Consider the following 18,707-nt stretch of genomic DNA (forward strand, 5'->3'; position numbering starts at 1 on the left):
GGATGTGCGGGGCTGTGGGCGCTAAACTGTTCCACTGAAGCGGCAGTGCTACCTCAAGGCCTAAAGATTGCCACGTTTCAGGAAGACTCGCCCGTATCGGTGGCAGTACTTACAGAGCTCCCCGATGGAGGAGCAACCAGTGTCTCTAGCCCCGGGAGCTCGAAGATACTTTCCATGATTGACAAGTCACTCAGCGATCACGAGCGTCGACTTTTGATGGCCCTGCTTACGAAACATACCTCGGTATTCGACTTTGCGCAGCGCGATGGCCCGCCATCAATTCCTGCGTCCAGAACTCGTCACCGCATCAACACAGGAGCCGCCCAGCCAATCCGACAAAAACCCTATCGTGTATCTCCGTCAGAACGCAAGCTAATCAGCGATCAGGTCCAAGAAATGCTATGCAAAGGCGTCATTCGAGAATCATCTAGTCCTTGGGCAGCACCCGTGATATTGGTGAAGAAGAAAGACGGTACGTGGCGGTTCTGTGTTGATTACCGTCGCCTAAACGCCGTCACTAAGAAAGATGTATATCCGCTCCCACGAATTGACGACGCCATCGACTGTCTCTTTGCGGCATCTTACTTTTCCTCAATCGATTTACGGTCAGGTTACTGGCAAATTCCTATACACAAGGACGACAGAGAAAAGACAGCATTTGTAACACCCGACGGACTATTCGAGTTTAACGTGATGCCTTTCGGGTTGTGTAACGCACCTGCAACGTTCGAAAGGTTCATGGACACGATATTACGCGGCTTAAAATGGGAAGTTTGCATGTGCTACTTAGACGACGTTGTGATCTTCGGGCGAACGTTTAGTGAGCACAACAAACGTTTGGATTTGGTCTTGAACTGCTTGGAGAAAGCGGGCCTTGTGCTCAATTCAAAAAAATGCCGTTTTGGGGAACGACAAACTCTTGTGCTAGGCCATCTCGTCGCTAAAGAAGGCATCCGACCAGATCCACAAAAGACTGCGGCCGTAGAAGCATTTAGAGTACCCAACTCTGTCAAGCAGTTAAGAAGTTTCTTGGGCTTGTGCTCCTATTTTCGCCGATTCATTCCCCGGTTTGCTGACATGGCTCATCCCCTTACACGCCTTCTCCAAAAAGGCGTTCCCTTTGAGTGGACTGCAGATTGCGACTCATCGTTTCGCCAGCTCAAGTTCCTGTTGACATCCCAACCAATTCTTCGGCACTTTGATCCTTCATCACCAACTGAAATTCACACCGATGCCAGCGGCGTAGGCATCGGCGCTGTGCTAGTTCAGCGTGTTGACGACAGTGAGCACGTGATCTCTTACGCTAGCCGGTCCTTGAGCCGCTCCGAGCGCAACTACACAGTCACCGAACAAGAGTGTCTGGCGGTCATCTTCGCCGTGCAACGGTTTCGTTCGTATCTCTATGGGCACCCCTTCACTGTGATAACAGATCATCATTCGCTATGCTGGCTTGTGAATCTGCGGGATCCCTCAGGACGACTAGCGCGCTGGGCCCTCCGTCTACAGGAATACGATTTCGTTATTTGCTACAAAAGTGGCCGGCGACATGCTGACGCTGATTGTCTCTCTCGGATGCCACTTCAAACAACTGAATGTGATGCGGACAATTTTGATGAATACATCGCTTTTGTGTCCCCGGAATTTCCGGATATGGGTACCGTCATATCCGAGCAGCACAAGGACGAGAGCTTACAACCGCTCTTCGCGGCAGCACAGGAGTCACCTGCCGGCAGTCGCTTTCGCCTACGTGATGGCGGCGCGCTGTATAAGAAGAGCTACTCGACCACCGGTGCACGCTACCTTTTAGTTGTCCCCAAGAACCTTCGCCACCAAGTATTACACGCCATGCACGATGACCCAACTTCCGGTCATCTTGGTTCCACACGTACACTCTACCGGGCTCAAGAACGTTTTTACTGGCCTAAGATGCGGAAAGACATCGAACGGTACGTCGCCAGCTGCTCTCAATGCCAGCGCTACAAGCGTCCGCCACAAGCGCCACATGGCCTGCTTCAACCAGTTCCCCCTTCTAGCGTCCCCTTTGAGCAAGTTGGTATAGATCTTCTGGGCCCTTTCCCGCGATCCTCCAAGGGTAATCGTTGGGTTATCGTTTGCGTAGATCACCTTACCCGCTATTGTGAGACCGCCGCATTGCCATCGGCCACAGCTACAGAAGTTTCTATCTTCTTGCTGGCTAACGTTATACTCCGACATGGACCTCCTCGCATAGTAATCAGCGATCGTGGGCGACAGTTTACCGCGGACGTGGTTGAAGAAACCCTTCGTCTGTGTTCATGTAGCTTCCGCCATTCTACGCCCTACCATCCACAAACTAATGGTCTGGTCGAGCGCACAAACAGAACGCTTGCCAACATGCTATCCATGTACGTCGATTCAGCACACAAGAATGGGGACAGTATCTTGCCTTTCATTACCTATGCCTTCAATACCGCGAGACACGAGACCACTGGTTACTCACCATTTTTCCTTCTGTATGCTCGTCCGCCGCGCTACACCCTCGACACCATATTTCCCTACTTCGCTCATGACAACGAATCAATTGATGAGATCCTATGTCGAGCAGAAGAAGCGCGACGCCTCGCTAGGCTACGCACCCTAGCATCGCAGGACCGGTCCAAGATCCGCTATGACGGGCGTCACCGCCACGTTTCCTTCGATCCTGGGGACCTTGTGTGGCTCTGGACGCCGTTGCGGAAGCGTGGCTTGTGCCAGAAGTTTCTCGCCCACTACGTCGGCCCTTACGTTATTCTGGAGCGCCTCAGCGAAGTGAACTACCGCATTGCACGTCTCACGAGCAGTGGACGACGCTCGGCCAAGGCTGAAGTGACGCACGTCGCGCGTCTGAGGCGTTACAACGCACGAGATGACGGACTCGCCCGGCGGGCTTCGTCTGCCAGCGGGGAAATGTCACAAGCTGTCATGAACCACGCCTGCCGCGGAGACAACGAGAAGAAAGAAGAGAACGACGTTGGGCAAGCTGCCGCGAGACCGCTCTTCAACAACCGCGCCTATCAACCAGATTCATCTGGTTCTGCGTTAAACACCTCGTGTGTAACAATATATATATATATATATATATATATATATATATAGTCATGCACGGATTATTATAACTAATCTTACTGCACGCCCTATTATATATATATATATATATATATATATATATATATATATATATATATGATAGGGCGCGCAGTAAGAATATTTATAATAATCCGTGCATGACTTAGTCAATGATTTCTGTAGGCTTACGAACAAGTTGGAGACGCGTGCATTATTGCTGAGCCTTGGCCTCACGCTCGTTAAACCGCGAGACGTGGTGGTAGGTGACACTCGCATTGGCAAAGATTGATCCTAGACTTAGCTGCCGCTTGTACCACCGTTTTGTTATCATAAATTTTACTTTATTTCTTGCGCGTCATCTACGAAATGCAAACGAGACAAACCGAATGGCGACGGAGAATCAAGCACTGAGTAGGAGAAATTGGAGTTGCTACATCTGTGACGATGACTATCATCCATGAGAAATTGTTGCTATACAGGAGAACGAGGCCAAAAGCAATGCCATTCATTGCAGGGACAGCCATGTTGGTTTCCATCTATTGCGATTTTTGTTATTAATCGCAGTGGAGCGTGTGCCGGCCCAGTTGCTTCAAACTACTAACGTCTTTACGTATGATCGTTGTGTTATGAATATCAATATGATTATGATAATTATTTACTCGGTAGAAATTAGCCATATTGTGTTACTTAACAAAACAATTTTATTTACTCACCCAGTAAATAAATAATATATTGATGTAAGGTTTCGTGCTTGAGACTGTGCCAACGCTTTCAGGGCTTCCAGTGTGGCACTTCCATTTACTGAATGCAGCTTGCTTGAATCATTAATAAACACCGGTAGACTATCGTTCTGAAAAGAAAAAAACCCAGGAGGGCACGTGCCTTATCGCGCAAACTCCTTTCTTCTCCTATTTAATTCAGTTACTAACGCTGGCGAGGGCTTGCATCTCACATTGCTTGGACTTATGCGAAAAATTTGCTTTCTTTTTTGTTTCTAACACAACTCTTCGTAATCATTTTACAGAAGCTATTGCTGCTTCGTAAAATATTGAAAGAGTGTTTTTTGTGCTCCTTCGCTAATATTGTAGCTGATTATATAACATATTCATGCAAGGACTCCATTGCTTTTATTGGTTTTGTAATTTCCGGTGTTTGTTCTTTGCTCTTCAGGTGGCAAGGTTTACCATAATATGTAATTTCGGCCACAGCATTTGCATAAAGGGTACAGTAGCTTGTATTTAAAAGACAAATTTTGTGTGTCCCTTGCTCAATATATACAACAGCTGAAAGCTGACCACAACCCATGCCGGCGCTCAAATGCAAGGCTCTCGCGAATGGCGCGAGACCATTAGAGTGGTTGCACTGGAGGAGCTGCAGAAACTGCAGCTTTGTCGCAGCCTCTACTGGCGCCATCCACGAAGAGATCCAGCAGTCACTGCGAATTCCTGAACTGGCGTGGCCTCTGCGGGAAATGATCTCTGCCGGTACTGCCCGCGGTCATGTTTCCCTTCCGTATTCTCGTCATTCCACCGCCAGCTTGCTCGCCTCTCGACCCGTGCAGCGCGCAGAGGAGAACAGACGGTTGGAGCACTCCAAGGCAACACTTGCTCTGCTAGCACTGTGGGGAGGCGGGTAACGTGTACTTCCGTTGCCTATACTACGATATGCATCGCGCCCGCTGCAAGGCAGCTGGCCACGTGATATTGCCGACTACCCAGCAACTCCACAGTGGAGACCACGACCTTGTTGGTCACCATCGCTAGGCCACTATATCTTGCCGCAGTGCCGACCGTAAGCTGACCCTACTAGTCGTCGGTGCATCAGCCCACTACCGCTATACTGAATGCTACAACCGATGGAGGGGCGGTTCTGCTTCCTAGGAATTCAGAATATCCTCCTCCACCAACAATAATACTTAGAGAACCTCCTTGATGACGCAGCAACGACATGCCGCCCTCCACGTGAGTCATCGAAGCAATCAAAGAGTATGCGGGTAAACGAAGTAAGGATAGAAGTTTTATCGGCCGTCTAGCTTGGAAACGTACGATTGCGAACTGAATTAACAAGCATTGTCTCAGCGCGCACAAGCAAACATGGAAAGATCACGCTCGATGGGTGTGGACAGTCGCTCTCAATGCGCTGCTATGAACAAGTGCGGCAGCAGCTGCGAGCAAAGTGACTTTCGTGAACGGTATATCACTTCTACACAAGAGCAGCGTGAACGCAGCGGGCACAACAGTATGAGTCGTCTGCAGATTCCTTTCAACATGCGGCGCGCGCAAACACGTCCGACTGAGCAAAGTACGCCATTGTTGACAGAGTCAGGCAAAGTCGGCACCCCAACCTCACTTGCTGCCTCTCCGTTTTCCTCCTTATATGGCACGCGAGAATAGACGGAAATCGCCAGTTCCCCTTGGGCCTGGTGGTGAAATGCGCAGTTGCTGCCCAATTACGAGGGCGCCCCTCTTCCTTCCCTCCCAACGCCCCACGGACTTTCGCGCAATGGAAGACGTAGCATTTACGCTCCGTTTTCTTCTTCGTGCGCGCCACATTGAGCTGCAATCGTCAGCTTCCCTCGCGTGCTTTCACTTAGTGCACTGCGCAGGCCGATTTTTCCAGCCCGGGCCCCTGTTTATGCTTGGCTGCACACCCGAGCCCGATCAAAAGTGTTATGGCGAGACCAGGGCCCGACCTGCACCCGGAAATAATCTGCGTTACCCGCCCAGCCTGGCCCTTTACCTTAGGCCTTAGACCCTCTTACCTTAGGCCCTAGCCTGGCCCGAGACCGACTGGAAACCGGCCTGAAACCGGCCCGAACCCAGTGCGATACCGAAAAGGACATAGAGCGTCAAGCATTGCTACGCCATGTGCGAAACTGCGCTCACTGGGAACACTAATATATTTCGCATATACGAGGCGACCCGGGGCTCTGGAAACGGCGGAGCAGGGGGCTTCGAGCCCCTCTTTGTCTTGTAACGGTTAGAGAAGTCATGGCTAAAAAAATAATCGCTTGCTGCAGTGGTCCAGGGTTCGAGGCTCAGTATGATTGAGTCATTTTGCCAGAGCACAAGTCCCGCCAGGCAGGGCTATTCCTTATTTAGTTTCCTCCATACTAACACTTTACTATCATTGGAGGTTTGTAGTGTGTGTATAAGGAGTAATTGATTTCATTGAATTTGCTTCCCCTAATTTTATTCGCGATGTCCATTTTATAACCCGTGAAGGCGCTTGCAAGCGAATTTCGAGTGTTGGTTGAGAACATGCTTGCGATCATCGATGAACTGAGCGCTATATTTAGGCCGCGTGACGAATTATCTCATGTCATCGTTTTACCAATTCGCCTTTGAAGAATCAATACGTCAAGAACGCGCTGACAGCATTAATTACATTGATTTAGGCAAGCAATGCAATGACATCCTTTACTTTGACGCGACTTCGTTCTTTCTGGACTTTTACATGCTGTTCAAACAGCGCAAGCTACGACGGAAGAAGAAAAGGGAAGTACACGGGAGTACTACTGCTCGGTTCCAGCTGCACCGGGGCAACAGGTTCTGTCAGAGTCGGGACACGCGAGGATTACTCGCTGCACGTTACATGCAGAAAACCAGAAAATCTGAACGCGCCCCGGGTCTGCGTCAAAAAACGCGAGCACGGCCCGGGTGCGGGTCGAAAAGTACATGCCGTACGTGAGCCCAGCACGATCCCGTGTAAAAACTACCCTACTTTCGGGTATGCCCGAGCACATACCGTGCTCTATTTTCACTCGCACATACAGCATACAATACGCAGCGATGGTGTTTATTATAATTGGACTACATACGCAACATCACGGTTACGGCGACGACAAAAATGCACCTGGAGCGTCTCTGTAATTGATGTCGCTAGAAAAAAAGAAACACCTCTGTGTATGTGGTGTTTCTTTTTTTCTAACGATGCGACCGAACGATGCGACGGAACAACAGGAGGGAAAAGCGACACAGTCATCGTCATACGCTCCAATGTAATTGCAATGCAAGACCAATAATCGCTGAGTTTGAAATGCTTCTCGCCGGCCAGTCATTACTCTAGTGCACAGGGGACAGCACAAATCCCACCGCTGGGTCTCGCACGTCAAATTCAATAAAGTAATGGTTGCGTAGTACGGCCCTCATATCCGGACAGAAGGAAGTCACCTGATTGCGTCGACTATAATCTGCATGGCCATACTGACAGTGCATGGCCGGGCTTTTTTTTTAACCTCCGATTGCTCCAGCACATCGGAAGAAGGAATGGGGTCATTTCCACCGTCAACATCCCGGAATATGTTGATTATCTTCACTGCTGATTACTTCACCCTTTAAACGAAAACTGAAGCCCTGACCAAGGGGAGTGCTGCTGAAATAAGGAAATTCTTAGTCAAGAACTACCTGCTACGTCATGATGCCCTAGAGCTCCTCATCACCGATAGAGTAAAGGTGTTCAGAAAAGAGCTTGCGCTTTTGGTACTATAATAAAATATGTCAAGTTTCACGAGAACAAGCTGGTACTACCTGCAGATGAATAGTAATTGAGAGCGTCTCCAAGGAACTTCGGCAAAATAATAGCAGCGTATTTCCACGTCGGGCACCATTCATGGCAGTCATCCTTTCCCCACAGCGTTTGCATATTGCAGGGTATTGCATGGTATATAACCTTTTCACGGTACTGAAGGAAACAGCTCAGGCGAGGCCATATGTATAAATGTGCCTTCCATTGGATAGATTAAGCACCTCTTATAAATGAAGGCGAAGGAATGTCCCAGCTATATTCACTATTCCTGGTTGCTGGTTGGGTGCACCATGCTCTATTCTTCAAACACATGGATCGCATTTCAGTTGGACCACGTATAGTGTACTTGGTTCCAGCATTCACCCTGTTCCATTGTAGGCCTTGCTTCTCGGAGTGTTGCCAGCGATCGTGCGATGTCCATGACATGTAAAAGCATCTGCTTTGATACCTGGAGGCTGCTTATTAAAGTGCGAGACACAGTGGCTAGCATGTTCTGGACTTTCTTTAGAAATAAAAATTTCGCTGCGAATAGAAATTAACACGAGGTTGAGAAGCCAGGTAACGCTTCAACTGAAACAAAAAGAGCAGATATGGATGAAACAAGGACCAATGCTTAAGCAATAGGTTGACCAATGGCACAGTCCCTGTTCCATTCTTCTTGTTTTCCGGAATAAACCCAGGTAGTTGCATGCTTCCAAGCTGCCAAAAGTCAGCGACGAAGACGATGTCAACGTCGCCACCACTCTATCGCAGCAAACCATTCCTAGAATTACCCAGCCTGTGATAAAGAACTAGCAAAGAGCGCATGGCGGAAACTACACTGTCGTACAGGCTATTTAGAATACCGACCCGCATCCATGTTTGGCTTGGAACACTAATAACCTGATATGAACTCATCTAACAAGTTCTGTGACGCTATTGCTAACGTTACACAATCTAGTACGCCTTGGTACGCAAGAATATAAGGCTGTGGATGACGGTGTCATGCATTAGCAGAGGCAACCTGGTTGACCTGAAGGCATTGATTCAGTGAGTTAAAAGGTGTTCTACGCATGCTAACAAACTGTACTTTTTTTAATTCTAACTGTTTGTTTGTTTTACGTTTACTTTTTTGGTATCAGGTTTTATATGCCACATGAGACAAGACAGGCACACAAAGAACTTTACTGAGGTCCTGAAGGACTAGCCGGCAGAGACTCATTGGGATCGCCGGCTCGCCACTAGCCTTGTCTGAATCAGGAGGCCAAGCCTCTTTGCTCTTTCGCAGGGCGTTGGACGCGCGTGGAGTGGAATGCGAATCCGGTACTTGAGATGGCCTCGTCGCAGACCGGTTCGCTGTTGAGTGTGGTACCCCGTAATGCAGGACACTGCCATAGCAAATGAGCTAGCGTACTAAACTCCTCCCCACAATCTGGGCACTGTGAATCAGTTTCTGTGTTAATCCCGCTTAGGAAAGCTCCCGAGGGATATCACCTCCTCTGAAGCATCCTAGATTCGATCACTCGAGATCTACACAGTTGTGGATGTGGAGGCGGGAAGCGCCTGCGTTCCCCATTATAGTGGGAGACGATCTTATTGAAGGTTAGTAATGGGTTGCTGTGGCCGCTCTCCTACGGATCCAAAGAAGCCCCATCGCCGTTGCTGCGCCTGAGTTCTCGCGCACGTCGGTGAGCAATGTCATTGGGGTTCGGGCGGCCTGGCAGCGTGACGTCGCCTATGCTAGCGGGAAACGTAATGCGCGAGGTCGGAATTGGTTTTGGACTTGCTTTCCTGAATTGCCGCCGCCTGTCTCGCAACCATTCCCGAGGCAAAAGCCCTGACGGCCACGCGGGAGTCAATGTATATCTGCAGCCTTTTGGAATGCTGCATCACCAGCGCAATCGCCACTTGCTCGGCTGCGTGTCGGCTGTGCTAGCGTCTATCTAGGCTGCAGATAGGAGCTCGCCTTTCTCGCTGGCCGCCATGACGGCGAATTTACCGGAGCGCCCATATTGAGCTACTTCCTCGAAGGATTCTATTCAGGCTGTTTTCTTTCATATCGCCGGGGCACGAGCTGCTCGCCTGCCCGCATTGTGGAGTGAGTGAATGTTTCTAGGGAAGGGACCGATGACGTAGGCCCCTATTAGGTTCCCGTCCAGCAGAACTTTCTCTCCGACTATATCTCGGCCACAAACCCACCGCCTCCAGCAGGCGCCTACCTGCGCTTGAGCCCAAGAGCCTCGTGATCTCCGCCGGCCACCGCGCCTCTAATAGTTAGAGGGTGGTATTGTGTACGCCAAGCTGCATTAGCCTGCCCGTGCTCGCCATGACCGGAATACCCAGTACCTTTTTGGCGCATTTTAGCATCAGGGCATCAAGCTTGTCCCTTGCAGTCTTAGTCTAGTGCAGGGCCGAGACCACATAGTTGATGTGGCTCATAAGAAAAGCACGATGCGTTCTCGCCTAGCCCCCTCCCTCTTCTTATTTGAGACTCTCATGATTAACCTGAAACTATTCTCGGTTTTCGAGGTCAGAGGCACTATCGTTTTGGCATTACAGCCACTGGCATCGAGCAACCGTCCGAGAACTCTGATCGTGTTTACCCTGGTGATCTTCTGGGCGTCGCTTTGGCTATGGCTTTTAAGACCCTGCTATCTTCGGTGTCTTAACACATGACGCAATACGCCCATCACGCGGTTGGTCGCCTTCACGTGGTTCGCCAGATTGACTGCGATTGTCTTGAAGCATTCCATTGTTCATGAAATGCTCGCTATGACAGGCACCGCCAGAACCGTCAGTTCTCTCACAGAAATCTAATTCTTCAGTGGTCTACAAGCTCCCACGTAGGGCAATTCGAAAGCCTATTATACATGGTCCTAGCAGTTGTTGCAGCAACTAATCGACCTAAATAATGAAATCGCAACTACTGAAGACTCCCCTTCTTCATCCCAGTTAAAAGCAGACGTAACCCACGTATACCTTTTAAAATGATATTGCGAAACTAGCTCGCTATGATTCTAACAAGCACCGGCACGTCCTAAAATTCTCAGGCATTAGGTTACGGTAACGTTATGGGTGTCAAGGTGCATTTGGGAAGGACCATGCGCCCAACAGAGCGATGCAGAGAATGTTAGATTATCTACTGGATCTGTAACCTGCGCACCACCCTGACCGTTGACCACTTGCCTTTCGAAAGTATAGTTGTTTATAAGTTGGCACCTTCAGCTTCGTAACATTATATATATATATATATATATATATATATATATATATATATATATATATATATATATATATATATATATATATATATATATATATATATATATATATATATATATTGTCAGTGATCTTTCGTCACAGAAAAACGATTTTTCAGATAAATGCTCTTCTTCGCAATAATTTTTTTAATCAACCAAGAGTAGTTACTCAGTATTGCTACTTCTTTTGAGGCCATCATTTCTTTATCGGTTTAAGAAGGAACGTATTCTGCCGTGCCATTCGATCTTACGAAGGCCGTTCCACCTGTCACAGCTTAAGCCAAATTCATCTTTTTTGCTACAGATGTGAGTCTTTGAATGGGTTTTATATGTGGAGATAAATCCCAATATAATTGAAATAGTAGCGCACTTTCCTATTACGGGAGGTTTTTCTTCTACGTTCAATTCAGAAGTGAGTAAAAAATATCTATGCATTTGAAAAAGTAATTCTGCTTATGTTTTACTGCACATCGTACTAGATTCGCCATATTTCGTTATGACTTACAAAAACCGGACTCCTCGGTTTATTTATTCTCGTTGAAACACACACACACACACACACACACACACATATATATATATATATATATATATATATATATATATTGTCACAGTCGGTAATGTGGAAAGCAGACGACACTGATGGTGCTCTTGGAGACGACGAAGAAGTGTTTGCCATCTCTTGCAGCAACCTTCATCCCTGTTTTAGCCAGCACACCTGTACCTGACGGAGACTATGTCCTTATTCCCGCGACGTCAGTCCTGCTTTCTCACAATGTCTCCTTCCCACACACCATCGTTTCTCTTGCGAACAATCAGACATGTCTTCCCATCCTAAATTTCGGACAGTGCCCGCAAGTAGTTCCTCGAGGCATGTCTCTTGCCACGTTGTCACCAATGCACGAGTGCCACATTTCTGCTCCATCTGTGGCGCCGTCTTCGACCACTGCTAATTCTGCGCCTTCTGCATCAGTCCCGACCGACGACTTTGCAAAGCTGATTGCACCGGACCTCTCAACCCAACAAGCCGCACAGCTCCGTGGCCTCCTCGAGTCTTACTCCGACATTTTCGATCTGAACGATCGCCCTTTGCGTCAAAATACGGTCGTGAAGCATCGAATAAATACCGGCGATGCAGCACCTGTTCGCAGACGCCCATACCGGGTGTCGCCCTCTGAGCGACAAGTTATCCATAGCGAGGTTGACAAGATGCTTGCCAAAGGGATTTTTGAACACTCTTCCAGCCCATGGGCGTCCCCTGTTGCTCTTGTCAAAAAGAAGGATAACAGCTGGCGATTCTGCGTTGACTATCGTCATTTAAACGCGATCACCAAGAAAGATGTATATTCACCTCCCCGCATGACGATGCTCTGGATTGTCTCCACGGTGCAACTGATTTTTCATCTATAGTCCTTCGCTCTGGATATTGGCAAATTGCCGTGGATGAAATGGACCGTGAAAAGACCGCATTCGTCACACCAGACGGCCTATATCAGTTCCAAGTAATGCCATTTGGCTTGTGCAATGCCCCGGCGACCTTGGAACGGATGATGGACACGCTCTTGCGTGGTTTGAAATGGTCCATCTGTTCGTGCTACTTGGAAGACGTCATCGTATTCTCTTCAACTTTTCCGACTCATCTTGAAAGACTTTCATCTGATCTTTCTGTTTTTCGCAGCGCTGGCTTGCAGCTCAACTCATCCAAGTGCGACTTCGGTCACCGCCAAATAATCATGCTCGGACACCTAGTCGAATCGTCAGGCATTGGCCCCGACCCCGCTAAAGTTCATGCTGTGCAGAATTTCCCCGTACCAACTTGTGCCAAAGATGTTCGCAGCTTTATGGGCCTTTGCTCTTACTTCCGCAGGTTTGTGGAAAATTTCGCCCATGTTTACCGTCCCCTTACTAACCTCCTGAAGAAAGACGTTCCTTTCTGTTGGGGCTCTGAACAAGCGTCTGCTTTGTCGCAGCTCATCACGCTGCTTACCACGCCTCCTGTTCTCGCCCATTTTGACCCCTCCGCTCCGACAGAAATTCGCACTGACGCCAGTGGCTACGGCATCGGCGCAGTTTTAGCTCAACGCCAATGTGGGCACGACCGTGTTATCGCCTATGCCAGTCGCCTCCTCTCTCCCGCCGAGCGCAATTACTCGATTCCTGAGCGCGAGTGCCTCGCCCTCATTTGGGTGGTGGGTAAGTTCCGACCCTACATATATGGTCGACCATTTACAGTTACAACCGACCACCACGCCCTTTGTTGGCTTTCATCCCACCGGACGCCTCGGTCGCTGGGCCCTACGGCTGCAAGAATACACATACACTGTGGTCTACAAGTTGGGTCGTCTACATCAGGACGCCGACTGCCTGTCTAGTAATCCCGTCGATGTACCGGACGGTTTAGTGGATGTTGCACCAATCTGCGTTCTTTCGCTCTCAGCCTTGCAAGACATTGGTGCTGAACAACGACGCGATGAGTCGTTACGCCACATTATCAAACGCCTGCTCTCTGCTTTATCTGACCCATCCCTTCGCATGTTCGTACTACAAAATGGCATCCTGTATCGCCGCAACATGCACCCCGACGGGCCCGAGCTTCTAACCGTCATTCCGTCTCATCTGCAACAGATTGTACTGCAGCAACTGCATGACGTTCCCACCGCTGGACACCTTGGCGTCACGCGGACCTATGACCGAATTCAGCGACGGTTTTTCTGGCCCCGTCTCAAGCGCTCCGTCCGGCGCTATGTTGCCGCGTGTGAGTCGTGTCAACGCTGAAAAAGACCAGCTTTGCCTCCTGCCGGACTGCTGCAGCCTTTGGATATACCGGCCGACCCTTTCTTTCGCGTTGGCCTTGATCTCCTCGGATTATTCTCTATATCCAAGGAAGGAAATAGGTGGATTGCCGTCACTACGGACTGTACAACCCGCTATGCCATTACTAGAGCCCTGCCGACCAGCTGCGCTACAGATGTCACTGATTTTTTGCTTCACGACGTTATCTTGCACCACGGTGCACCTCGTCAACTTCTCAGCGATCGCGGCAGATACTTTTTTGCCAAAGTCATAGACGACCTACTTCGATCATGTGCTACTAAACACAAACTTACTGCCGCTTACCATCCTCAAACTAACGGTCTTACCGAACGCCTGAACCGCACAATTACTGACATGCTAGCAATGTATGTTTCCTCCGATCATCGCGACTGGGACATTGCTCTACCATTTGTCACGTTCGCCTACAATTCCTCGCGCCACGACACAGCTGGCTATTCACCCTTGTATCTCCTCTTGGGCCGTGAGCCGACTTTGCCTTTCGAGACTCTCCTTTTGACCACACTCTACTCGCCGATAGAGCACACTCGGGATGTAATAGCCAGAGCGTCCCAAGCACGCCAGATTGCCCGCATTCGTCTTTCTGCTTCGCAGACACGCCAGAAGGGCCGTTACGACGAGCGCCATCACGACGTGAACTACGAACCAGGTGCTCTTGTGCTAGTTTGATCTCCAAGTCGGCATGTTGGTCTTTCTGAGAAATTCCTCTCGCGATACTATGGCCCTTACCGCATCCTTCGCCAGGTGACCCCTGTCACATATGAAGTGTCTCCGCTGAATTCCACGGTGCCTTCACCTCTCTCTCACATCATCCACACCAGCCGTCTCAAACCTTCCCTTTCTCAGACCGATGAGCCGCACCAATCAGGTGCTTGTTGCGACGGGCTTGATGTCATAGTCGGTAATGTGGAAAGAAGGCGACGCTCATGGTGGTCTTAGAGCCGACGAGGAAGTGTATAGCAGGATCGATGCTCTACGCTTGTTGGCTCAGCCATTAAAAGCCATCTGTAAATAGACGAACGCTTCTTCCTTCCCGTACCATCATATATATATATATATATATATATATATATATATATATATATATATATATATATATATATATATATGTGTGTATATATATATATACATATATAATATACCAAGCTGAAGCGGGGTTAACCAATCGGCCGGATTTTTATTAATCATATCATAAGTAGCCAACAAACACTTACACCGAGGACAACATACTGGAAATTACTTGTGCCTACTAAATGAAATCAAGAAACGACAAGCAAATGGAACTGAAAGTGAATAAAAAACCAACTTGCCGCTAGTGGGGAACGATCCCTCAACCTTCGCATTTAGTGTGCGATGCTCTACCAATTGAGCTACAGTGCTATGGGTAACCCCATAGGGGTCGCTGCTGGTTGTTTGGACTGACGAAAATTAGCGGTAATGTTAACGGCGAAAACCTAACTTCCTGAACGTTTAGTCTGCATGAGAGTGGTGAGCTGATGTTAAACGTTACCTTGCGCACTCCACTCCTGATTGTCTGCGTAGTACACATGACACACTGGGAGAGTTGTTTGCTTGTGGCTTTGTAGTGAGCAATATTTTGAAACCTCAGAGAGGGTTGGGGGCATTGTCATGGTGTTATATGGCACATCGCATCGTGGCATGAGTATTAAAGTTGAATTGGATTACGGAGCTGTACGTGCCAAAAGCACAATCGGTTTATGTGGTGCGCGGTATTGGTGGACTCTGGAATAATTTTGACACCTTGATGCTCTTTGACGTGTCTCAAAATGTAAGTGCGCGTGCGTTTTCTATTTCGCCTTCGTCGAAATGCGGCTGCTGCGGTAGGGTTCAAATACGTGGCCTACAGCGGTCCCACAGCCGCAAAGCTACCGCTGCGGGCGCAGAAGTGTTGATTTGACAGTCGACCGCTTCCGTTGTGTCGCCTGCGTCCTACGGTGTGTTTTCATTAATGTGGCTATGCTTCTGCACGCCCTGCTTAATTTAGTCCGCTTGGTAAATTTCCATGGTGTTTATTTTTTTACAAAGAGTGAGAACGTTCTGTGCCGTACCTTGAACTTTAGCTTACCAATTTTCCCAGCAACCGCTGTCCTACAAAGATAGGGCTTCTTTGCCTTCTCACGTAGCTTTCCCCCTCGCCCTTGCATGGGAATTGCCTCTTCTCATCTCTCCTCTCTAGAGTCCTATCTACGTCCCCTATGGACTCGCACGTTGGTAGAAATTTAAGCGCTGTAGTTTTTAGCAAGGCTTTTGAAGGCAGTCACGGATCATTACAGCTGTCAAAAGGCGAATGTGGCAACGGCCTGGAAGCTTCAGAGGGAATTGTCCACATTCGAGACGGCGGGGTCCGAGCAACTTTGTCGCGTCACTTTTCCTCTCTCAGTTGGTCCTGTCATTGATACACACGCTCTGAACCACCCCCCGACGCCATGTGCCACACAGCAGCAGCCACAGCAGCAGCACTAGTGGGAAATCCGAAGGAAAACTCGAAGGAAGCTTCGCTTTAAAATTTGTAGAAGACAAAACCGTTCCTGCACCTATTACTACATGCGCGTCACTGAACACCAGACGGTTGAAACAAATCGGAAGCCCCCACGCAAGCTCATCACTCATAACGCACTGTGTACGTTGGCTACGCTAAATCCCCAATTTTTTCCATCGCAATCATAAGCTGTACGTGTTGACACTTCTTTAAGGTTGCCCAATATTTACTGGATTGAGCATGCACTGTGGCATTCCCATATAGACGTTTGAGCTAAAAGCATTCTTGCAAATTATGCTTAACTTTACCTACTGTCTTCGTAGACGTTCTTCGTCCACGCTTCCTTTTTTTGTTAACCCAGGACCATGTAATAACACTGTGAAGCTGTCATCTAAGTCGAACCAAAAGGTATTGCTGTAGCAGGACTATTAGGGTTAATTTTGCGCAAATACACGCAATGTTTCCAGAGAGACATGATGGCCAGATAGCACCATGTGATTAGTTAAAAAAAACTCGCTCGCGATTGCAGGTACTGTTTACACATTTACACATTTACTTTTGCGCACTGAGGGGCACAGTCACCGCTAGTTGATATAAGTTAGCGCGTTAGATTGACTACCTCAACCACTAAATGATTTGCAAATGGCCTGCGCGAATGTCCGACGCTGAAAGTTTTATCCTAATCCTGAAAGTTGACTAGCGCGAAACATAATACGTCTTTCTTGTGAGCTGGTACAAACCTTAAAAAAGGATGTTTTAAGTTTGGAGGGCGCAGAAACAAATGAAGGGCAATTCCCATGTTCATAAGTAATGGCATAGCAAAAGGTTTCGTAAAAACCTTCCAGCATAAGACGCTATTGAACCAAACACTTCAGAGCGAGTCGCTTCTAATCGAAACCTTTGGTAATAGATAAAGAAGTAACCATAAGGAAATCACCCTAATGCTGGCCTAATACAGCGGCTGATGGTAAGTACAACATTTTCTTGGAAAACAATTTGTAGCCGTGTCTTCAATTTCGCAAATTATGGGGCAGTGAAGAAGCATTTGGTCAAAGAGTAATGATCTCGGATGGATAGATACGCGTCTCTTGAATGTCTTCTGAAGTTTCGGCCAAATGTCTGGGCCCTTCACGCCGTTATTTTAGTGACAAATGCGTAACCACTGATCCACCGCGGCCCGCCATCGTCATGCACCTCCTGTGTACACAGAGGCAGCGAAGGCCATCTGAGACAAGCAATAAAAGCGTCACACGGTGATCAAGTATTACAGCGTAGACTGTGGAGCGTTGCAAAGCATCTATAGTATATACGTTTCACTTTTGATATATTTACCAGTGTAGTATATTGCAGTGTAAAGTTCAGCATGATGTATCGCTCGTGTAGCCAGTTTTGGATCTGAAAGCAGAGTTCAAGTGAAAAGTATATTTATTGTAACGAATATTGGTATCTGTAATTAGGGCAGAAGACATTTACTTCAGGACATTAAAATTATTTGCTTAAAGCGACACAGTTGGTTACGTTTGACGGCAGTGAATGAGAAGTTAATTTTGGTTTTAAATTCAGCCTTCTTTGCTCTGAACTAACGCTTGAAAAAAACGATGGTACCTTGCATCACTGCAGTCAAATGCCGAGCACTTACGTGCTTAACGTTTTTAGTCCGAATGAGCCCGTCATGATGTGCAGCGAAGTGTAATGTTAAGCCACCAATAAAATCCCATTTGCTATTCATTATGTTTCCGAAATCTAAGGTAGATTTGCGTTAGAATCTTGGAGCTTGATATTTAGACTCGGCAATACAGTCCTGTTCTATGCAACCGCTATGATGGCATATAATGAAATCATCCTCCATGAGCTGTTCTTTTTTGTAGCAATTGCGCAACAAGTATTCCTTCCCTCCGAGAATAAAGAAATCAAGAATAAATAGGAATACGTTTACAGTAGAAATGCACGTGTGTAAAATTTTCACTTTGTTTAAAGGCAGAGAAAAACAATTTTGGCATGCATAAAAAGTAATTACACTTGTGGAACCGTCTATGCAACCACACAGGCCCACGCTTCTTTAAAATCTAGGTAAGTAACCCGGCAAGCCATCGTGAATGGCCGGTATGCCATTGCTATTGCTGCCAGTTTGCGGCGGGTACCCCCTTATAAAAGGAAACGATTTGCGCCTCCACGTTCCCCAACCACATTCTTATATTATGATGAAGCTGCACAACTTTTTTACTGCAAGCTAAATATTATAGCGGCGGAAAATATTGAAAATTTACATAAATTAGCAGAAAGCATTTGCTTGAGCATGTTTAAAAATAGCTCCCTGCTCTATTTCTCACAGTTCACACATTCAAATACCTTGGGACCAATATATCGCAAAACGTAAGTTGGAAAAACAACAAAACGGAAGTCCGCAATAATGCCGAAAAGAAGCACTGTATATTGAGGGAGAAACTGCAGCTTGAGTCCCACTCAATGAAACTGACGGCACATCTAACATATGCGATGCAAACGCTTCAATATGCAATCATTTG

The 18,707-nt window shown here is 47.8% G+C and overlaps 1 protein-coding gene across 1 annotated transcript in view; it reads right to left on the reverse strand.

Annotated features, from left to right (window-relative positions):
• LOC142564850 (uncharacterized) overlaps positions 1-18,707 on the reverse strand; it is a 74,457-nt gene that overhangs the window by 30,468 nt on the left and 25,282 nt on the right. The window contains exons 3-4 of the mRNA XM_075676031.1: positions 17,515-17,577; positions 3,798-3,934 (exon numbers count right to left, since the gene is read on the reverse strand). Coding sequence (XP_075532146.1) covers positions 3,798-3,934; positions 17,515-17,577 — 200 coding nt within the window. The remainder of the gene's footprint in view (positions 1-3,797; positions 3,935-17,514; positions 17,578-18,707) is intronic.

This window comes from Dermacentor variabilis, chromosome 11, assembly GCF_050947875.1.
Source record: "Dermacentor variabilis isolate Ectoservices chromosome 11, ASM5094787v1, whole genome shotgun sequence".
Classification (NCBI taxonomy): domain Eukaryota; kingdom Metazoa; phylum Arthropoda; class Arachnida; order Ixodida; family Ixodidae; genus Dermacentor; species Dermacentor variabilis.